The sequence below is a fragment of the Haliotis rufescens genome, unplaced genomic scaffold (assembly GCF_023055435.1).
Source record: "Haliotis rufescens isolate VD_foot unplaced genomic scaffold, xgHalRufe1.0.p SCAF_26, whole genome shotgun sequence".
NCBI classification, from domain to species: Eukaryota; Metazoa; Mollusca; class Gastropoda; order Lepetellida; family Haliotidae; genus Haliotis; species Haliotis rufescens.
This window is the reverse complement of record NW_025963957.1, coordinates 7,837,201-7,862,628: the sequence shown is the minus strand read 5'-3', so window position 1 is coordinate 7,862,628 and position 25,428 is coordinate 7,837,201. Positions and strand designations below refer to the sequence as shown.

Here is a 25,428-nt window from a genome sequence, read left to right as displayed (position 1 = left end):
CGTCTAACGAGGAAAAAGTGAAACCTCATACCCGGGTTGAGGTTTTACAAGGAAAACGTAAATCTTCCCAAAATAGGAACATACCAAAAATACAATAGGCAAAAGTGTCAGTAGGTCTATAAACTTGGATCAAATCACTCCCTTCAGGATATCATATCAGTCCCCAATAAGATCAAAATATTTTCCCCGGAAAGAATGAAAAATACACATTTGTACATTTTGAAATAAGACAAAAACTGAAAAGGGAACAAAATGTCACAACAACAGGGGGGTTACAATCGTACCATGTGTGTATGAGGCTTAGATGTGAGTGGTAATCACACGTTGACGGATCATGTTTTCCTCATATGAAATACATGGGCGTTGATTGTTTGATGACAACCATTCGTGTTTATTGAAAAAGTTTGCCCACCCTCCAGGGACACGACAGGCGAGACATGTCGCCATGGACGCTGAGTACACACCCCACACGTCGTTGTCTGAAACACCGCTGTGTCAGTATGCATGGCCTTGCTTACATTCCACCTCATGCTGTCGTCACTTCTGCTAGCTAACAGACAAGTTCTCTTTAACGCCGTTGAGGATCTTCATCGATATTTACCACATGAACACGAAAGTGTATGTGACGTCACTGTGTTTATCCCTGTGACAAGTCGTGCATCTCGGCCATGTTTTGCGACTTCATTACTCAACTGTGACGGTCTTCGCATGGTAGGATATGTAACGAGAATCCATATAATACTTGCTGGTGATGTTGAGATCAACCGAGGGCCTGTTACTATGAAAGATTTGAAAAATGTTAAGACTGAGATTAAATCAGATATCCTCGCAGAACTACGGAATTTCCGACAGTCTCTGTTAACCGATATAAGTGTAATTAAATCACAACTAACCGACCTTAGCAGTAAGTGTTCATCACTCGAAAACTCACTTTCAGAAATGCTCTCAGTCGTAGAAAGGGTTGGACTTGAACAGGAGACTATCTACAGTGATATCGATGCACTCTATCAGAAAGTTGAACAACTTGAAGACAAGGTATCTTGTCAGGACTCTGATATCGACACTCGTCGGGATAACGTAGTATTGTCTGGCGTGCCCGAAGAAGCTGATGAGACCTTCGAAATGTGCAAGGATAAAGTTATTACTGTGCCCAATGAGCTTGAGAAGACAAAGTATTGGCAACGCCCCGATATTATACGGGCGCATCGGATATAGTCGCAACCCACTAAACCCCGCCCTCTCATTGCTAAGTTTTCTCTGACATACCTTGAGGAGTGTTGCTATAGGCGTTGCTAACGACGTAACCAAGCACCAGAGACAGACTCTAGCTGATCTGAGGGACAGACAACTAGATGTCTCTGACATACCTTGAGGAGTGTTGCTATAGGCGTTGCTAACGACGTAGCCAAGCACCAGAGAGAGACTCTAGCTGATCTGAGGGACGGACACCTAGATGTCTACTACAAGAATGGTAGACTGGTCACAAAACCTGGTACCCATGACAACACACCCATACACGAATCGACACGGAGATATGTACATGCTAAATCAACCGTTACTGCTCCTGTTTCCCGGAATGCCCAACCTCCAAGAGCTGACTACAACAGCAATTCCGAGCACAGTGCTACCGTGGACAGTAGCTAGGGATACAGCCTGGCCGCTACCATCACTTCTGAATTATCAGGTGCCGAACATTCCATTTCCATATCAAACTTCAAACTAGTTACATGGAATATTGAAGGTTTTCTTTCAAAAATAGATGATTTAGACTTTTTAGATTACATAAAGGCTTCGAAATTTTATGTTAAGTTGAAACATTTATTGACTATGCATTCTCCATACCTCAGCTGTCAGCTGTCACATATGTTGCAAAAGCTCATAGGCGAGCAAGGGCTGGTAGATTGTCAGGCGGTGTATCGTTGTTGGTTAAGACCTGTATAGACCTGCAGATTGAATTAGATATACACAATGTCGTATGCATTAAATTTGATAATTTCTCAACTATTGGCCAAAACCTTTTATCATTTGGAATGTATGTTCCTCCCATCGGCTCAGCATTCTATGTTGTAGCTGAAAGGCAACTGCCATTGAATTGGTTGACCAGTGGTTGATTGAGCAGAAACCACTATTTGCCTTGGTTATCCAATGTCCATCATGATAATCACAGTTTATGTAATCTACTCAACTCCAAAATTATCAACATTGTAAAGGCTTTGGCCTTATACTTAAATCATGTATTTAATGTGAAATAAGACTACTTGTATTTATTTTCCTGACATCACGTGACGCAGCAATTATTGTAATTGTAATTGTACTCTAGGCCACATGGCTCAAAATACCGAATAAAGAATCAAGAATCTTGAATCTTGATTGAGCATAGTGACTGTGGGGTCATCATCTGTGGGGACCTGAATGCCCGTGTAGGCAGGGGAAACAATCAACCAGAGACACTAATTCAACCTGGCCTCAACAATGCAGCTTTTCCCGAAGAACCACCTGTTCCAGTAGAAAAGAGACAGTCATGTGATTGTTTTGTAAACAATTTTGGTCGTAAGCTACTGGAACTGTGTTTCACTCATGATTTATATATATATATATATATATATATATATATATATATATATATATATATATATATATATATATATATATATATATATATATATATATATATATATATCTTCAACGGCAGGACAACTGGAGACAAAGAGGGTAGTTGTACTTACATAGCAGACCAAGAATGTAGTGTAATCGATTATTTTATAGGTTCAGTTAATGTTCACAATTGTTGTCAATCCATGTTTGTGGATACAAGAGTTGAGTCAAAACATACACTACTGCCTAGAAGTTCATTCCCCTTACACGCATGGGCACCGCGTTACGCAACCCGTGTGCACACCGTTGGTCACTCGTGTGGAACCCGTCCGCCACGCGTGTGATACCCGTGTGCAATGAATACATCTGAATACATGCTCACACTGCGACATACTTCTCTGTCTGAAGTGAATAACATTAGACTTTTTACCGTTTATACACAACCTCCACTTAAATATCCACTTGTGTAAGATATCTAACAAGTGCTGAAGTCTTGCCGCATCTGGCGCTAACAAAACAATATCACCTGCATACAAAAGAACGGTTACATTCATATCATCAATCTGAATCCCACAATTGGATCTATTCAACTCCAGTGCCAAATCGTTTATGTAAACACAAATAACGTATGTGAGAGTACACAGCCTTGTTTGACTCCTAAATCAACCTGAAACATATTTGTCTGATAATTATTAACTTGTACAGAACATAAGACATTGTCATATAGAGATCTGATTGCAGACAATGCATTGCCAGTTATGGCGTGTTCAATCAACTTAAACCATAAGAGATCTTTACAGAGTCAAACGCTTTTCTAAAATCAATGAAACAAGCAAGTGTTGACATTTTTTTTACTTTTCCTGTTATTAGCACTACTGTGTAAACTATATACATGGTCCAAACATGATCTACCCTTCCTGAAACAATTTTGTTCATCGACAAGGATGTTTTTAACTTCTAATTATTTACACAGTCTGCAGTTTATAACATCCGCATATACTTTAGATGGGATGGACAGAATAGTAATAGGTCGATAACTAAGAGGGTCACGGGGGTCACTGTCCTTCGAAATCTTAGGTTTAGGCTTGATCGTTCCTTGATTCCAAACATCTGGGACTTTACCACTCTGAAAACTGTTGGAAATAAGTCTGTACAACAGTTCGACACACACTTCATTTTTTAAAACTGCTGATGGTATGTTGTCTAAGCCGGCTACCTTACCAAGCTTCGCTCTATCAATGGCGAGACGGACTTCATCCTTAGTGATTGGGCTGTTTAAAAAATCTGATTGTAAGTTTAGAGTTGCAAGCTCTTCAAGCTTATCTTTACACATCTGAAATGTCCATCATCAAACACACCAGCTGTATCTTCATTATTACTGTACAATTGCTGATAATCTTTTTTCCCAACGCTCAAGGACCTGGTCTTTGTCGGTACACACATTACCGTCACTGTTAACCACTTCCATTGGAATAAAAGTGTTCCTATTACTAGCCGTTCCAACTTTCCCCAGTTCCTTCCAGAAGTCACGTGTATTATCACATAACATCCTACTCAAATTGTCTTTCTTCTGAAGCTGAAATCGTCGCTTTGCTTGTAAAACTTTGTTAAAACGTTTACGTTATTCACAAAATTCGTGTTTTAGTTTTGCTTTCAATGGTGTAGAGCCCTTGAACTTCAGCCAAGTCTTTTCTTTAACGCACACTGACGTAAATATGGCATCCAAGTTTTCATTCCAATACGGTTTAGTTTTACAGCGTTTGGCTTTGTTACTATGTGGACCAAGGTTAATTATCTTAAGCAGAAGTTTATCATCCATTTCGTTACTCACAAGGTCCGAGAAATACCATAAGCCCTGTCAATATCATTCACAGATAAGGCCTGATCAATCATGTCTACTGTCGACTCAATGCGTGCAGGCGTGTCCTCTTCATTAAAAAACGCTTCAGGCACATGAGTTGATACATAGCACTTTTGTTTCTGTCTCACTTCGCCAACGGCTTGTTCAGTGTCCGGCGTGTCAGGGTCCATCATGGTTATCTCCCTTTAGTTAGACAGCCAGTTGCTAGACAGCCAGTTGTTAGACAGCCAGTTGTCAGACACTGAAGTAGGGGATTAATTAGGGCAGTACCCACAACAATGGTACAGTCCTACACAGTGAACTAATTAGGCATGTCTCAACCTTCATTGTTTGATCTTTCTCTACTTATTTTCTACTTATTTATTGTTATAGTTATTTACTTGATTGCTACTCCAGTTGCATGTTGTACTCAAGTTCCTCAGCACACTTCGAAAGCGCGCCCGTAAAGAAACAACCAAGATGCACTCCCTCTACAATGACCAGCTAGCACAAGAAGATGACAACGAGATACCCATTCTGCCTTTCTTCTCCAGTGTCAGCAGTGCCCTTTACAGACAGCGCCGCAACACCATGCCTGCTCTCCCCAGGAATCTCTCAGATGTTAATCTCCTAGGTTCCTGGACTGAGACCATTGATGGACGGCCCTTCCTCCTCCTTAGTGATGGCGTGCACAACAAGATCCTAGCCTTCTCTACCCTGGAACAACTACAAGCCTTGCAGACTGCGGACACGGTGTACATGGATGGCACCTTCACCTCCTGCCCAGACCTGTGGGATCAAGTATATATCCTTCATGCTCGAGCTGGTTCTACATCCTATCCACTTGTGTTCACCCTGTTGCCTGATCGTCAAGCCGCCACCTATGCCAGACTGTTCCGACTCTTGAAGACTGAAGTGCAGCAGAGACTGAACAGACCACTTGCTCCAACCAGAATTCAGACAGACTTCGAGCTGGCCGCAATCCGTGCAGTAGAAGAAGAGTTTCCCCTGACCATCATCAAAGGATGCTACTTCCACTACTGCCAAGCCCTGTGGAGAAAAGTGCAACACCTAGGACTGGCAGTGCCATACAAAGAAGACCCTCGGGTCCAACAGTTCATCAGGAGAGCGGCTAGCCTGGCTCTACTTCCCCCAAACCGAGTGCAAGGTGTATGGCTGGATGTAATGAACTCCTCCCCTGATGGTCGTCGCATTGAAGATTTCAAAGACTTCATGGTTATCAACTGGGTGGATGATGATGCAAGGTTTCCGCTGCCCCTGTGGAATCACCATGAAACTGAAGGGCCACGCACCAACAACAGTCTGGAAGGTTTTCACTGCCGGTTGAACCAGTCCCTGCCTCATCGCCATCCCAATATCTTCCGGTTTATAGAGGTCATCAGAAGTATTGAACATGCTGAAAGAAGCAAACTCGTCCAGGTCAACTTTGAAGCAGCACCACCCAGCCGCAAGCGAGTGTATCGCGAGATCGACAACCGGATCATCAGATTGAACGACCATCTACGCCTTGGTCAGAAGACTCCAGTTCAGTTTTTAGATGCTGTGGACCACCTCCTGAAACTTGCCTAAAGACCTTAGTCTGACAACAGGATGAACCGAGTATGACGTTGTGTACATATCATGACTAAATTTAATATATGTGAATATACATCTGATGTAACAACCAAATCTGAGATGAACGTTTATAAAATAAGTACATCTGATTTAACACGTCTTTTTGTTTTGTTATATCTTGATGTTTAGCTATGGGTCATTCCATTATCAATCAAGGTAACAGCATTGCACTTTGTTGTGCACTCAACCAGAAAAGTTGTTATTTTAAGGTGTCTAACAACTGGCTGTCTAACTAATGGGAGGACACCTCCATCATGATTGACCACTCAAGTACACTGTGATCGGGGATCTTCTCGCAGGCTTGGAGTTGAAATTCGCGACTTAATGTTGAAGTTAAATGAAGATTTAAAATTATCGCAGAAAGTTAGTTGTTCTTGAGAAACGATCACATAATCCACCACCGATCTCCCCCGATGAGACACATGCGTGTAGTCTTGCACTCCAACTCTTCCTTTTAACATACACCTGTTATTATTAGTCATAAAGTCAATCAACAGGTCACCGTGAACGTTTTCCGTTTCATCTGACACAATTCTCGCAGTCACGTGATCCACCCCCGCGATGAAATCGCTATTGTTTCCGCATCCTGCATTGAAATCACCACACAGGTAGAGAAGACCCATATTTTGATATTGACACACTTGCTCGTGCAAAGTTTTGAAAAACTGCTCAGAATCCACGGGGCGCGTTGACCTTTCAGGGGCCGCATTGACCTTTCAGGGGGCAAGTAACATACACATACACAGAAGGTGCATTCACTAGTCCGTGGCGAAAACTTCAACCAAGGAATATCGTCTGTGGACTGATCGAGAACAGAAACATCAAATACATTCAGAAAGTTCTTCTTTATAAAAAAATCCTACCCCTCCAGATCCCCTTTTAGCATTCACATGTCTATCGGACCTATTTCTGCCATACCACACGTACTCATTAGGACAGGGTAACACATCATCATAACTAAGAAATGTTTCACAAATTGCAAAAATATCAAAACACAGATTGGTAATAACACTGTTTAAAATCAGAATTGCATTCACTTTCCACGTTCCTATTCGGGCACACCTCTAGTCTCTCTTTTTATTTTCCTGCTTGATTTTCACAATTCTCCCGCTTTTAACTGTGAAAAGTTGGTTTTTCCCCATTTCCCTCAAAATTGTTCTCATGTTTGCGTCGAACTTCCTTTTATCACTGGGAATGTCAAGTTCAATGTATACTTTATTGAATTGCTTACTGTCTTTCAGTTTGAACTTATTCTTCATTACCTGTGCTCGTTGTTCGCTGGACTGTAGACTTGCCACAACAACTCCTGGATACTTTCCGCGACTATCTTTCCGCGAGGCCTGAGTCACAAACACATCCTTTAGACGAAGTTCATCTCTCATAAGGCCAATAACTTTGCCTTTGGTGATAGAACTGTCTCTCCCTGTCGTCTTCACGAAGGTTTTAGATCACAATATTACACTCACGCACATCGTCAGGTGTTCCCGTCCTTTCCACAACGTCGGCATACGACGACAGCATCTTGGATATGTTAGATGACAGTTTATCAATTTCGCTCTGAAACTCGGTTCTTACATTGATCAGTTCGGATTCGACTGTAGATTTGAACTTTTCATCAATAATCTTTTCCAGTCTCTGTGATATTCTGCCTTCCAAACTCACTTCGAGATTTGCGATCTTTTCATTCACAGTCTTAAACATATTTCTCATCTCAGACGACATACTATGAAATAAATTCATAATATCAGAAGCCTTGCAAAGTTCACTAGACGGATTATCAACGTCATTGTTCTTTTTACTCACACTGTCTGTACAAGGTGATTTGTCCGTGTCACATCGTCTTGCTTCACTGGTCGCCATGACTGACTGTACGTAAACCTCGGCTTCTGTGTAGACAGAGTCGTCACGAAGTTTCATTTCGGCACTGTACTCGTCTTTTTCGTCCAAACTGCGTTTTCTGTGGGAATCGGGTTTCATACTTCACTTTAAAACTGCTAAAAACGTACGATCAGTTTCTAAAACACAGTTCAAACTTGATTTTCGTCTTTGCTGTCAGAGCTGTCAAATTCGTGACCTTTTCAAACAGACGCATGCGCACCATCCACAGTACATTGAAATTCTCCGTTTTTGGCGTCATATTAATTATGATCAGCATTCAAGACTTGTTTTTGCAGTTAACAGACTGTCTTCCAATTTTAGTAAATCATGGTACAGTAAAGTTTTATCTCTCGTTTCATCTTGGGAGTTGCCTGATCTAATATTTATGACATTTCGCCATATGAATTGGATTATTCAAAACATGGTTTGATTTATGCTGATTATATTAACTGGTTTATCCAATTATGGGATGACAAAGGAAACGTTAATGGAAATAAACTACGAACATATCGCTTGTTTAAAAATAGTTTACATGTAGAAGCTTATGTCAACTCTCCTCTTGATAGAAGCGAGAGAAGTATACTAAGTAAATTCCGCTGTGGAACACTCCCGCTGCAGGTAGAACTTGGTAGGTTTTCACGTCCAGTTATCCCCCTTGGGGAGAGAATATGTAAGTTCTGCAACAGTAATTCTGTCGAAGATGAACTTCATTTTGTTATGTTTTGTCAACTTTATGCTGATTTGCGTTACGACCTCTTTCAGTTTGCTTCTACTCTTAATCCTTCTTTCCCTCAGCTGTCTACAGTTAACCAATTCTCTACCTTATGTCCAATAATTCCCTGTGTAAGAAAATAGCCGTATCATTGTCTAAAATGTATAACCGCCGTCAGTCCCTCATTGCATAATTTATAAAACCCCATGGTTCGTAACTCTAATTTTCTTAGTATTTCAAATGCACTTAAGAGGTTTTATAAACTTCTTTTTTTATATTACATGCTTTTTACTGTGTAACATGTGTCTCATAGGCCTTTATAGGCCGGCTGGCGTTATTCTTTTTATATATATCTGCCGGTATTTTACCACATCGAAATAGTATTGTATACAACGCCGGGTGACACTTAAATAAAACAATTTTCTTCTTCTTCTTCTCTTCTATCATGGAAGATACACTTGAGGGAGAGGGTTTCTACTAATTACCGTACCACAGGAAGAGACCTGTAGACGTGAGCGTGGAGTTGTGTGTAAGATGGCCGCTGCATATAGCCGGCAGGAGAGATAAACATTGAACTAAAGCACTTTTGTTTTCACGGGCTTGTTGAATAGTTTCCCAGCGCTACTGTAAGTGTATCTACTACTTGATCCTTGATGCATCATTTTGGCATTAACAATATATTATTTTCAACGTACATTATTAGTTTACTAGTCATTTGTTTTTGCGTATTTGTCAATTGTCTTTAGCTAACAAGCAATAATGGTAATATATGGTGACATGTAAATATAAAACGTCTCACGTAAAACGTAGTAAGTACAATAGTAAATATAAATATTCAAATCGCATAAAAATACAAGTATAACAAGATACATATGTAATTCTAAAACCTGAGTTCCACATTCAGAGCCAGGTGGAAAACTGATTAAATAAAGGGAAGAAGCTTGCCCTTACATATATGTTGATACATCGACTGAATATGACTATATATGTAAATGTTAACATACTGTACCTATCTACACGAACTGTTAAACAATGGGCATAAGGCCACGGAGACGAAGGCTAGAGATATCATACCTTATTCGATATTTTAGATGAAAAAGTACATTATTTGATAAATTCTGTTATTGATATCTAAAAGCCGATTTGACGTATTAATAAACATTTTATGGTATAATAAAATCATATTTGTGATATAAATTCATTCTTTGGTACCCATAAATGAATTAATGATATTAAATATGGAATAAATAGTAAAAAGGCGCCCTATATATTGTACTTTGTGGATTGTATTGAGTAATTAACGCGATTGCATCATGGTTATAGTGTTAATTGCTTGTCTTTTTTATACACCATCATTTCTTTCATCTTTTAAAAAACTGTTTACAAAATTGCAACTTATAATTAACCAATAAAATTTTACTGACCCGACCTGCGTTTATTCATCTCTCTCTGTCATTATTATCGTTAACATGTGTCTAGTTTTAAGTGTATTGCATATACTATACATCGATCGTACTGACACATCATCGCAACATCTAATATATACATGTAGCACAACGGAACTTTGATTCTGTAGCAAAAAAAACATCACCCCGGATTAGTGTGTAACGGTTAACCCGATGTTTTCAGACGTTCCATTCAGACAAAAAATCAGGTGTGACACACCAAATATTTTTTTTCTTAATTGCGTCAGTGTGGTTTATCAACACGTGTATAACGCTTATTCACGATTGGAGTGGCAGACTGAAATTGAACATTATGATAGCGTCAGCAGGGATAATAGAGGTCATAAGACACAACTTTATTTCCTTTTCAGGCTACAGACAGTGGCATATGAAGATCATATATATATATGTTTAAGTTACTTCTTTGATAGGCATTTAGAAGTTGCAGTACTAGTACTAAGTAAGGGCAAGATTTATTGATGAACAACTTCTTTAAAACAATTAAGAGCGACGTTTCGGTGTTGATAAACTTCCTTGATAACGGTATTAGAACCTACACCGAAACGTCGCTTTTAATTGTAATAAAGACGTTTTTCATCCATAAATCTTATCCTTACTTATGTTTAAGTTACATGGGCAGCAGGCTAGATTATTTACATCAATACAGTGCAAATATTGTGTTCAATAAAAGAAAACGTTGATAGCTTTTTAACACCCCTTTTTTTTGTACTATTAAACAAACTGTGGACATTTTCGCTTATTGTAATAACATCTAGGAAAAAATAATATCTATTTCTGAAATCCACGAGTATAATTGTTGTCAAACCTAAAACATTATCAGGGCGGCCAGTTTTGACTTGCCAAGTGCCTTAAAGGGAGTTTATTCTTAAACATGCCAAAAGCGATTGACCCTACAATATATAGCTGGGAATTGCCTCTCGCACGGTTATGGTTAAAGACGTATTGTATAATATTACTGGGGAATGTTCAAAGTAGTTGCTGTCATTTACTCCAACGTCAAGCGTCTCAACAGGACCATAACTTTGGTTATATATCAACTCCCTGTCTCTATGTCTTAAGTTGTTAATCGGTAATTGCAGTCCAAATTTATCAACTTATTAATATATTGTTGCAAACGTGACTGATTTGTTTACACAATAAGAAATGTAACTGATCATGAACTACTGAGGCAGTCAAGTACCTGTATAAGAAATGTAAAAGCAGCCATGTTACATGTAGTCCAAAAGTATTAAGCTTCATCCATCACTAAAATGTCTCCAGTTGGAAGACCAGTTCACGGATAAACAAAGTTTCTAACTAAGCGTGAATCTATGAATGCTAACATGTGAATAAACTCAGTTCACTGAAATTTTAATAATTAAAGCACTTGCAGTGACCAGTTAACAAGTAATCAGTGAGATAGTATATAAACTTCATTGTAAATAGACATATGCACCTGTGAATGGCGTGGTGGCCGTAGCCTTGTATAAGAAAGTTTCAAATACCGAGTGAAACAAAAACGAGGTGCCTGCATACACTGGAAATGATGTATGCTGCATGTCCAGCCACCATCAATATCTCTAGTGATCTTTTCGCGATTCCGAGCCTTGCGCATAACCATTGTCACCACCTGGTTGAGTGGCTTCCTTCCATCACCATGAAAGAATTACCCACAACCAATTTCCTCTAATAATGAACTGTTACCTTTGGTATCCCTTGCAATACTCATTATGGTCATTGGGCAAATGTTAACATCACAAACCCTAACGAGATTCTGTGTACATGGTCACACCCGGTGATTGTGAAGATCTCAAATTCTATCAAAAGTCAGACAACATGGCTGTTCATATTCATTACCAATCTTCTCTTAGAATTAGTGATAAATGTTAGAATCCCACACAAAACTTTCTCTTATTAATTCTTACAAAATACAAAACAGAAAGTGAGGAGTGGGGAAATGGGACATATCCATACGTGAACAAATAAGACATTATTAGTGGTGACATCTCTATCATAATTGTACTATCTAAAGCACAAATTTTGCGTACGAAAAGCGTAATATTTGCAATCACCTGGAATGACTCATGTTGGCAAAACGTAAAACGAATATATGTCCGCAATCCACAAACAGTGACTTCATTAATGGCGAACATTTACCAACCCGCGACAATCGTGTCAACTCGGTGGTTCCCCTAGCAATAAACTCGCATCTAAATTATACTGAGAGAGAGAATATTGTTTATTAAAGTGTCACATGTTATATACACTTCGTGATAGGATAAATACAAAACAGTAAAATATAACATCCGGCCAAATATGGCCTACGAGACACTATAAAACGTAACACTCATAAACTATTCAGTTGAAACAGAATAAAAAATGTAGCACACGGACACATACCTACATGTACGTGAAGCTACTTTTCAGCCACATGGAGGCGCGTACTCATACTTAACATACACCGCACATATACATCCAATCATAGACACATATACATAAATACATACCTCGTGATGCAGGCGCGGAGCACGGCCGTGGGCGGCTTCAATGAGGAGCGCACCAGTATGCCAGAATACAGTGCAACTGACTTCGAAAGTCCCAAGTTAAAAGTGCGCTCCCCCTTGACTCCCCCCACCGCGTTGCGCCGCCCCCGCTCCCCGAGTGTACAATTACTCACCCTGCATGCACACACCCACACATACACACACACACACACACACACACACACACACACACACACACACACACACACACACACACACACACACACACACACACACACACACACACACACACACACACACACACACACACACACACACACACACATACATACACACATACATAACAGTCATACAAGTCATACAAGTCATACATACATACTTGGCTTAAAAATGAAATTGCCTTCTTTTAACCATGTTGGTAATTGATTTGGCTAAAATACATTGAAGCGATTCTTTGTTCATAATAAAAATAAACTTTTCTTAACTACTCATAAAATGAAATGCATTATCTACTGAAATTGCTTCTTTAGCTAAGTTGTATCTTAAATCATCATTAAATGGACATTCTATTAAAAAGTGACATTCATCTTCAACATAATTTACATGATCATTTATAGGATTGGCGTGACAATATTTACAAGTCCTATCCAACAGTGGGGTAGGTGGCTTGGCGTAACGGCCAGTTATACTGTTCTACTGTCGGCTAGCCCCAATGGCTAGACTGGATCCTTGTGGAATGAGCCATGCCATAAAAGTCCAGCAACCGAACACTAATTAAGACGGGCCGACCTTGTGTTTATGGTCTGGTGAACACAGGTCAATGGCTCCTCATTAACTCAAGATTCACATCTCACTGTTTTGTTTTATCTCACTATTCATTTGATACATTTCTCAAATTCAACTGAAACCTGGTCCCGTGTTAAATGCATGACCCACGCGTGCTCAACGGGTTGCACACGCGCTGCACACCCGTTGCACACGCGTGTTCAACGTGTGCTCAACTCGTGTGCAACCCGTTGAGCACCCGTGTCATATGCGTGTTACACGCGTTCTCAACGCGTGTGAGGGGAATGAACTTCTAGGCAGTAGTATATGCCCGTATGTCTACATTTGGACATACTTCTCCCTAAAGTATCTACAAGTGATTATATTCTTTCCACCAAAACACACAGATATAAATGGAACTCTCGTAAGCGTGATGTGTTTAAAGGAAGTATAACAAATCAAGTCCATCCTTTAACGAGCTTATCGATCTTTTAACTTTTGATTTTAATCTTGCCCTCGATAAATTTGTTAATGTCGTTCTTAGTGTCGCTGAATGTATGAAGGTACCTTGTCCACCCCCAAAATACAGGATTTATAATATTGAATTGCCGACGAACAAAGCGGGAAGCAAGGCGATACATGAGAAAATTCAAAGCGAAGAAATCTAACGAAAATAAGTTAATCTTTTGTAAAATGAGAAACAAGTATAAACTCGTTTGCAGAACGGCAAAACTGTCAATTTATGATACGAACAAAACTAAAGCTATCTCTATCTGATTCAAGCACATGTTGGAAAGATTTACGGAGTATATCAGGCCATAGGGAAAAAAGAATAACATAAGTAAAGAGAGCTGGTTTGATCATGTTACACAAGTTTTTCAGTGTACAGATGTATTACAAGCTGAAGTCGAATGTCAATATCATGAAGATTTTATACTTGATGAAATTGACGAGTGCATTTTGGAGTTGCCCATTACCGACAAGGCTATAAATCGTTTAAAGAATGGCAAATCCCCTGGTGTTGATGACGTGGTCATTGAAATGTTGAAATGTTGTGAAAATGTAATAATTCCTTTCCTACGAAATTTGTTCAATACGTTATTTGATTCTGGATTATTTCCCGAGAACTGGACGAAAGCTATCACCCCTCAACTACATAAGAAAGGTAACAAAAATAACACAGACAACTTTAGAGGGATATCTCTAGTGTGTACAGTTAGTAAGGTTTACACAAGTATCTTAATCTCCAGACTTACAAACTTGGCTAATATAAGAAGTAAACTACCCGAGACACAAGCAGGCTTTAGACATTAATATTCTCCTGCTGATCACATATTCACGTTGAATGCAATTGTTAAAAAATGTTTATCGAAATAAAAGAGTAAATTATAGGTTGCTTTTGTGGATTTCAAAAAAAGCGTTTGATTCAGTAAACCACCTTAAGCTATGTGTCTGCACGATGTAGGCGTGGGTGGAAAGATGATGAGAGAACTTAAGGGAATCCTCCGTGAAAGCGTGTGTGAGATGTAATGACAACATTTATACAGAATATTTTGATTGTCCTAACGGAGTTAAACTAGGTTGTATATTAAGCCCTCTATTATTTTCCTTTTTCATCAATGAACTGTCAAATGATGTTTCATCAAATGGGAAACACGGCGTACAATTATTTCCAGACTTGTTTGAAATATTATTATTATTGTTTGCCGATGATGTTATTCATGTCTCTGACACAGTAACTGGTTTACAGAACCAACTTAATATTCTTGAACAGTTTGCAGATTCAAACGGATTAACGGTATATTTCGATAAAACGTGTGTTGTATTTAGACGAGGAGGGCGGTTATCTGTTAATGAGAAATGGTTTTATAAAGGCAAAATTGTTTCAACCGCCAACTCCTATAGATATCTTGGGTTTGTATTCTCATATACATCAAAGATGAACCAGTGTGTCACAGATCTAGCATCAAGGGGTAAATGAGCTTTAATGGAAATATTTCCCAATCTACGGAAGATTGGTTTTGTTGACACTTCCGTTTTCTTTAAAATATACGATAGTAAGATTCAACCTGTTCTTTTATATGGTGCGGAGATATGGGGTACAGACAAATATGAAAAAATAGAACAAGTGCATATTATGGCTTGTAAGAAGTTTCTTAACGTTGGTTTGCAAACACCAAATGTTATTGTGTATGGGTAATTCGGTCGATACCAACTATATGTAAATATCATGTGTCGTTCTGTAAAGTATTGGCTAAAAGTGATTGAAATGGACAAAGATAGGATACCAAGAAAATGATATTATATGCTGGTATATAATTATAAGTGTGGCAGTCATAACTATGCTTCTTCTATTCGTTCCATATAATTATCTCACTGATTTGGAGTAGTTTGGCTCAGTCAAGCTGTTGGCGACATACCATCATTCAGTAATAGTTTTTTAATTGTTTTGATAAATATGTTCTACCAATCAAAGAATAGTACTACCAAGGCTTGTTCTAGGTACATCCTTTATGAGGAGTTTGAAAGTCTCCTGGAACCAGAGAAATACCGTTCCCTTATTGCGGAAATAAAATATCGAAATGTTATGATAAGGCTTAGAGCCGGGCTACTAAGACTTAAGGTAAACGAAGGTAGATGGGCTGATATTGATTTACGTTTACGGCTCTCCCCCATATTTGAAACAAGTATAGAGAATGAATATAATTTTATTTTAGAATGTGAATATGACAACGATATTAGACAACTGTACTTAATAATAACTTTTTGCCATAATCCAAATATGCATAAATTTAAAATGCTTCTGTCGTCCTCATGTAAACAATTACCTGGAAAACTATGTAAATACCTGTATTGCAGCAATGAAAGAAGACGTAATTATGAAAAGCCTGTAAATCTGTAAATGTGTTCCTGACATTACCTTTTTTCATGTACCACACTATTTCAAATGTATGTACTGTGAAGGGACCAGTGGCCTTAGTACAAATAAAAGACTTCTACAAGTCTTTGAAAGAAGGCACGAGGAACCCCAATAGTGAGATTATCAGAGTTTATGTATTGCTGAACGATAATAATACAACAGCTGCATCAACATTTGTTTTTTATCAGTTTGAATAACAGATCGGTACACCTCCTCATGATCGTTACTTTATTAACAATCATAGGAGGTCACTTCATGATACACCCTCGAGGCAGGTCGGTACCGAGATATACAATTGTAGGAGTGCCACACACAATTGTTCACCCACACTTATCAGAGACACAATAACTGTTGCTGTCACATACAAGTTACTGTCAAATAACTCTTTTCTAGTTGAAAGGTTTTCTGTGCATCACTGACTATCATGGGAAATAATAAATAAACACGAACAAAGAACCATTTTGCAACAGAACAATATATTGATGTCAATGAAACATTGATTCATCTTGACAGTGTCGACACATGTCTCTGTAAACGTATTCTGAGGCTGGTCAATCGTCAGTTCAGTAGTCAGTATCGTATATGACCATCATTATCAGTGACAGAAGTTTGCAACGGCGCCTCATCGCTGACACAAGATGGTTGAGGGAAGCTTGTGGGATGTCATTCCAGATGTGAACCAATGCCTATCGCAGCTGGAACAACGTTACCGGTCTGTCTGGAGGTACGTGAAGAGTTGGACAAACATATGACATGTGACATGCGAAGCATTGTTTGACCCATGTGACCTAGATATGTCTGTTTGATTGTCGCATGTTAAGGCGGCTGATGCACGTGCTAGGCGTGGGAAGCCTTCTGGTCCTGATGTTATACCTGCTGAGACATTTGTAGTAGTTGTATGGATGTTCTTTTCAGATTGTTTACATGTTGCTTCGATAATAGTACTTGCCCGGATGTATGGTGTAATAGTATATATAAGTAATCCCGTTTTGTCGACCATGTTTCAAGCATGTGTATCTATCTGCCTAATTCTTTGGTCGTCAATCGACGTATGTGCCTTCAGTTGTTGCATTCCTTAGACGCGTGTGTTGTTCTGCTCTCTGATAATGATGTGCAACGATTCTGTCACGATACACCAAACCACAGGATGTCAAGCACCTCGTGCACATCGTGTCCATGACTGAATGCGTCTGTCCGTCCATCATGACACTGAGGTCCTACACTGAGGTCCATTGTGGACCGCGATATTTCTCTCCGGGATCATCAAAGGGTGTCCTTAGCAAACTTTGAGTAGTATATGTATAGGTTTTAATTTTTGAAATTGTCACTCTGGACATCCTGAAATCTCTTACCGTTCCCCATAAATGTTATTTGAACATCCTGAAATTTCGTGCACCGTTCACCTTGAAGTTTATGAAAAGAATACATTTAACAGCCATAACCACATTTTGGAAGGAACAGTGAATAAACAATATTTGTTATTAGTGTGAGTGAATGTCTATGGTTTTACGCCGCTTTAAGCAATATTCTAGCAATATCACGGCGGGGGACACCAGAAATGGGCTTCACACATTGTACCCATGTCGGGAATCGAACTCGGGTCTTCGGCGTGACGAGCGAAGGCTTTAATCACCATGCTCCGCCACCGTCCGTTGTTGTCAGAAACAACTGTACAGTAAAACATTGTTATGAGGCACCGTTTTAAGTTCAGTCCATGTATGATCATAGCCTTACCCAGTCGATTGGAACTGTACGTATATGGCAACGTTCAAACGGAGGTATGTGCTTGTACAGTAAGGTGTTTGGCAAACATGATCACATATCACCAGCAGGAAGAGGGTCAAGGTCAGAGATTGTGAAAATGGTGCATCGATCTGGATGCCAAAGGTTTGTACGAAAACAGCGTTTTAGTCTATTAAACATAACTCTTTATCCGACTGCTCAAGCCCTATGTCAGTTTGTGTTCTCTGTCCTCGGCTATCCATCTCCATTCTGATGAATACACTCGACCCTGTCCCCTTTTTAGTTTCGAGTCCTGTTAAAACGACAAGGCGCTTATAAATTACACAGTTCTTTAATGATTGAAACATAGCAATGATATTGCCATTGATCGACTTGACATACAGCTGGGAATACGGGAACAATACGGGAATGTAAGGCAACTCTACACTCTAACGCTGCTGTTCCCTTTGTAAACCGTGCCACACGCATCCATCAACATGACCATGCATGACCTCATTCATCAGCTGTAGCAGCAATAGTCCCACTGAACCACAAACAGCACCTCGGGCAGATGGATTGTCGACCAGGACAGCATTATCATCAACCACAGCGACTGTAACAGCCTGCACATACACTACAGGCCCAAACGTCAGACATACTCAGTGTCGTCTGTACTTGACGCTAACGGTGGACACATGCGCTAGTGAACCAAGCACTTGGTAGATAGGTTCTCTTGTCACGGCTGACCGTGGGACTTGGAACCAGTGCCTGGGGCTTATTGCGTGGATTTTTGTTGATGCCAACGATCTAGCTGGCTTCCGTTTCCCCTTTGCTATTTCTATTCATTTACCTATCAGTGCTAATTACCCCCCCCCCCCCCCCCCCCCAGCCTCCCGCTTGCCCATTGTTCATTGCCAATTACCAATCGGTGATAATTTAGTCCTGGCTTCCAGTTGTCCATACTGTCAGCGAGAATTACCGTAAAGGGTTGGCGTCCATTGTCTATTGTTAATGACCTAACAGGGCCAATTATCTGTTAGATTCCATTGTTAAAATTTCACCTTTTGTGACCTTTTTACGTTTGTTGTTATTACATGTACATATACATATGCTCTGTGGCCCCTAGCATTCATTCACCTAATGAAGGAGTAAGTATATACTCCGAAACGTTGTGTTCCTCATGATAAAGAAGTTAACATCCATATATTCTCTACCTTATCGGATGTGTTCGTTCTTTTATGGAAACAGTGACCGACAAAATGTCACAAAACTCCCCCTCACTCATTCACACACACACTCACAAACACCAACCCACTCACTATGGAGATCTAATCAAGCAATAGACTATTAAATTTGGATCCAAACAGCTTGTGACAACTGTTTAATACTTTTAATCCCTACCGGTGTCCTCCCATTAGTTAGACGTCCCAATAGTTAGACAGCTTATAACAACATTTTAAACGGTTGAGTGCACACTAATCCTTATGCTTGTTACCTCAGACTTTAAAATGGAATAGTCCAGATAAGATCTGACAAACAAAGCAAAGCAGCTTTGAATAGATACTTTAATATTATAATTAACATTTAATGACACTTTACATTTGATAAATTGTATACAGTTTGGTGAAATAATGGCATCGCTGGCATGTTGGTTTCATCTTCTTGAGTGACTTGCTCCTCTAGAACAGAACAGAACTTTATTACGCTCAGGCCGAGATCCTCGGCATAGGAGGTACCAAATGACAGCAAAATACACATTATAATAGCGGATATATGGTTAGCCGGAAGATTTTACAAGTTGCATTACATATTTACAGAATTTACTAAGGTTTTTTAATACAGATATCTCTTTAAAAGTGAAAAGTCTTTGAAATCTAATCATATTAGGTCTTTTAGAATATGTAGGTGGGATATACAAAATTATTTCTTTAGTAAAATATGGACATTTAAAAATATAGTGAAATTCATCTCCAATATCATCAATAAAACACAGTTTACATTTTCTTTCACAAATAGGTATCCCATTCCATCTTCCTTTTTCAATTGGTAGGTGGTGGCATGAAGTACGAATAAAGGAAAAGGGATAGCTTTATTTAGGGGTAGGGACGTCAGATAATTTTCTAATTCAAATTGTGGTTTCAAGAGAGAATAGACTACACTTTCCTCGTACAATGCCTGCAACTGTGTGGTTTCTTCTCGCGCTCTTTCACGAAGATTGCTGACAAAGTTCACTCTGGTTTCATCTTCAGGCGGATGGTTATGTTCCGGCTGATTGCAAAGAAAGTCACCGACAGTCGTACATTTCCCATTGCACGCCTTGACGACACATCTCCAATGTGTGAAGGTTTGCCTCTCGCGGTTTCTGTTGTAAATATATCCATCTAATATCAACTGCTCACTTCCACGCCGAGAGGTGATGTACTCTACTTTCCTTAAACCAGCCATATCGATACTGATAATGATACGTACCCCAAGATCATTTTTATTTGTTTGATGAGTAGATAATCTAAACTCAACTCCTTCAACTGATCATACAGTAAGACAATCAAGCTACTCCATAGTTTACACAGTTAATCTCATGCCTATTGAACCTGTGCTGAGAGTAAGGTAATTTAGGTTAATTAAACGAAATTATAACATTTATACTCCCTAAACTGTGAGTCCCCTATCCCTACTCAGTACTTTAATCTAATTAGGACTGATCCATTACACCTGTAGGTATATTCCCTCTTTGCCTAAATAGAAATGTCTAACAATTGGGACGTCTAACTAATGGGACGTCTAACTAATGGGATATAACCTCCCTACCCCTACTGTACATCAGGCTTCATCACCCTTGTGCTTCATTACCTGTGTGCTATTTGTTATTGTTACTGTACATCAGGCTTCATTACCCGTGTGCTTCATCACCTGTGTGCTATTTGTTATTCTTACTGTACATCAGGCTTCATTACCCGTGTGCTTCATTACCTGTGTGCTATTTGTTATTCTTACTGTACATCAGGCTTCATTACCCGTGTGCTTCATTACCTGTGGGCTATTTGTTATTCTTACTGTACATCAGGCTTCATTACCCGTGTGCTTCATTACCTGTGTGCTATTTGTTATTGTTACTGTACATCAGGCTTCATTACCCGTGTGCTTCATTACCTGTGTGCTATTTGATATTCTTACTCTACATCTGGCTTCAATACCCGTGTGCTTCATTACCTGTGTGCTATTTGTTATTCTTACTGTACATCAGGCTTCATTACCCGTGTGCTTCATTACCTGTGTGCTATTTGTTATTCTTACTGTACCTCAGGCTTCATTACCCGTGTGCTTCATTACCTGTGTGCTATTTGTTATTGTTACTGTACATCAGGCTTCATTACCCGTGTGCTTCATTACCTGTGTGCTATTTGTTATTCTTACTGTACCTCAGGCTTCATCACCCTTGTGCTTCATCACCCTTGTGCTTCATTACCTGTGTGATAGTTGTATTTTTTACTGTACATCAGGCTTCATTACCCGTGTGCTTCATTACCTGTGTGCTATTTGTTATTCTTACTGTACCTCAGGCTTCATCACCCTTGTGCTTCATTACCCGTGTGCTTCATTACCCGTGTGCTTCATTACATGTGTGCTATTTGTTATTCTTACTGTACCTCAGGCTTCATCACCCTTGTGCTTCATTACCCGTGTGCTTCATTACCCGTGTGCTTCATTACATGTGTGCTATTTGTTATTCTTACTGTACCTCAGGCTTCATCACCCTTGTGCTTCATTACCCGTGTGCTTCATTACCTGTGTGCTATTTGTTATTGTTACTGTACCTCAGGCTTCATCACCCTTGTGCTTCATTACCCGTGTGCTTCATTACCCGTGTGCTTCATTACATGTGTGCTATTTGTTATTCTTACTGTACCTCAGGCTTCATCACCCGTGTGCTTCATTACCTGTGTGCTTCATTACATGTGTGCTATTTGTTATTGTTACTGTACCTCAGGCTTCATCACCCTTGTGCTTCATTACCCGTGTGCTTCATTACCCGTGTGCTTCATTACATGTGTGCTATTTGTTATTATTACTGTACATCAGGCTTCATTACCCGTGTGCTTCATTACCTGTGTGCTATTTGTTATTCTTACGGTACATTTGGCTTCATTACCCGTGTGCTTCATTACCTGTGTGCTATTTGTAATTCTTACTGTACATCAGGCCTCACTACCCTTGTGCTTCATTACCTGTGTGCTATTTGTTATTCTTACTGTACATTTGGCTTTATCTCAGTATCAGTATGCTACTTGTTATTTATTACCGTTGTTGTCATCACTTGGTTGTTGTCACTCCAGCGTGATAACTTTGTAAGAATCTACATTCAAACGTCGCTATATGCAATAAATCAAATGTTGTTATCCATTAGGTTGTACGTTTCTTTACTTACACACCAACATTGTTTTAATGCAAATCAAACAGTGAATTTGGACTCAAGATGCCCGCTAAACAATCCAGTCAATATTCTAGTTGAATGTCTGGATCCGGGATGATCTTGAAATAGTATACAGGTGACATGTAAACAGTTGTTGTTGTTGTTGTTGTTGGTCAGTAAATGGCAGTACTGACTCGTGCTTTACATTCTAATATCAGACCAGGGACAGCAGAGACAGGTATTACATACAATTGTTATAGACAATGTTAACCTGATAATGCATTCTCTAAACGAGCAGTATCTGTTTACTATGACAACACTGACACACAAATCATCCCAACAAACGACCTGGTGGACCCATCCGCGTGCAGGTCACGTTTCTGATATTGTATTGAGCTATTCCTGATAGCGCGGTGCTAGACTCACAAGTCAGTGGGCAGGCACACATAAAGGTAGACCTTGCTGTAGCAGGCATCCGACACACAAGTCAGTGGATAGGCAGACAGAAAAGTGGATCTTGCTTCAGCAGACAGCGGACAAGTCAGTGTGCAGACAGACGGGTACGTAGAAACAATGGACGATATTTCATTGGTGATCAATACCTTAAAGTTTTTATGTAGAAGGTATGTAGAAAATATAATTAAATTCGCCCCCAGTTACTTGAACATGGAAAGGGTTTCATTGAGAAGTACATGAAACAAAGCATAAAAACCCTTTCAATATCCAAAAGAAATTTCTGCATAAAGCGGGGTCGATTGTACAATTTCGACTTTTCCATGATCATGTGTTTAGGAATCACTATCAAAGAGTGATGATGATACTTGGTGATGGCTAAAAACGTGAGCGTATAGTTCATTGAACCTGACTACATAAAAAGTCCGGTATATAAATTGGATACATGTGATTGGAAAATGTTGGTTGCCTGATATTCAACAAACGGAATCGCAGTCTTCTGTTGCACGCCACTTTAACGTCAACCACAGCACCGTTTGCCGCCTTTGGGACCGATACACACAGTTCAATTCCACTGCAGACCGTCCGAGAACCGTCCTACCAAGAGTTACCACCCCTGCACAGGATCGCTACATTCGATTGTTCCACCTACGTCATCGCAATGCCACAGCTACAGAGACTGCAGGACCCTTGAGGAGCATATCAGACCAGACTGTCAGGAACCATCTTCGCGGGGCTGGAATCCGACACAGAAGACCAGTTATCGTCCCTGTTTTGCAACAGATCCATCGACAGCGACGCTTGCGTTGGTACCATACCTTACAGCCTTGGAATTTGAGATACTGGAGACGACGAGATGGAAGAGAACGTGTTTATCGTCGTCGAAATGAGCGTTTTGTCATACATTGTGTACGTAAATTCCACAGTTTCGGTGGCGGTAGTGTCATGTTGCGGGAGGCCATATCCTACACCAGGAGATCTGACTTGGTTGTGGTTCAGGGAAGTTTGACAGCAAACCGCTACATGAATCAAATTTTTCAACCTCACCTTCTTCCAATCGTTGACCGCCAGATGGAGCTGTTTCAACAAGACAACGCTGCACCGCACACAGCCCGTGTCACGGTAGATTACCTTCATAATGCCAACATCAACGTTCCGCCCTGACCATCGAGATCTCCAAATCTCAACCCAATCAAACACCTCTGGGATGAACTTGATCGACGTTTACAAGATACTGAGTTCAGCGCAACCTTGTGGCCTTATGTGACAGAACAATGAACAGTACAGTTGTCAATGCTTTTGTACAACGACAACATGTTACTATCGAGCTCCAAAATGTCATATTTGTATTTATGATATTAAATCAAATATGTCGACTTTATAACGTACAATAAATTTGCTAAAAATCTACCTGTGCGTTTCTTTGTTTGAAGAGTGTATATTGCCGTAAAACATGTAAACATTGAAACCTTGCAGTAACTTTTGACGTTAACCAGTCATATAGGACTGTACGTGCATAATGAAACAATGATGATCATTGTGTTTTTGTAGATTTTCTGCATCTTTCAGCAATATCCCCGCCCCATCTAGAAAATTGAACGACTATGTGATTGATAATGAAAACTGGTTATTCTCTGCCGTTGACATTTTATGTTCTAACATTGTAACCATGGGGGCAATCGTATCTGTGTATAGGAGAAAGCTTTAACCGTGAAGCAGCATCGCCTCCTTTAGAAGCATTTGAACGCTGCAAGTCACGTTTTTAGGTCACGATGTGCTGCTTGAATTAAACTGATAACAATAGGTTTAAATGTCCACTGAGTGTACTGCGTTCTAGTTCCCAGTCCAACAAATGCAGTTGACAGAATGGCATGTAAATATATCACAATTGTCGTCATAGTCACAACACATCACATTGACATAGCAACGTTCAGCCCAGGGTAAAACGAATGAGTATGCACGATGATCTCAATGGTTTCATATCCTCCATTTTGATTAAACAATAACAACGAACAGCTGCACATATAGCTTAACAAATGATTTTCAAAGGGGCATACTCTTTTTATCAAATTGAAGTGAAATCAAAGGAAACAACTGACAAACAATATATTCAGTGTCTGATCAGGATGTAAAGCTTTAGTGCAGCCTTGACTGTTGGTACCCTGATTAAACACCTCTTGAGCAAGTGTCGTATGAGTATCTTTGAAATCCCCACAATCCTCATCGTCATGAAAGGAATGTTGACCATTGGAAAGATATCCCTCTTGCAATACTATCTTGTTGATATTTTTGTCACTCAAAGTCTTTGTGAAAAGATCTTAATATGAAACAGATGAGGTGATTTCACTTTGTAGCTTCTATTTCCCGCTCATGGGGCCGTCACACCATGACGTTCTGGTCAGCGTTCTATGACGTTTGAGGAAACGTTGGTAGTCGCCCATGGTCGCTGGGATAGCGCCAGAAGAGCGTTGTGTGAACGCTAGTGAACGTCGGTGATCGCCGGGAATCGGCGGAGAACGCTGGTCCGGAAAAAAAGTTTTGAACATAA

General features: G+C 39.7%; 1 protein-coding gene across 1 annotated transcript; it reads left to right on the top strand.

Annotated features, from left to right (window-relative positions):
* The first annotated feature begins 4,915 nt into the window (after nucleotides 1–4,915).
* Nucleotides 4,916–6,025, top strand: LOC124137421. The gene has a single exon (XM_046503703.2). It carries the CDS (start codon nucleotides 4,916–4,918, stop codon nucleotides 6,023–6,025), a length of 1,110 nt encoding a protein of 369 aa, XP_046359659.2.
* The last annotated feature ends 19,403 nt before the right edge of the window (nucleotides 6,026–25,428 follow it).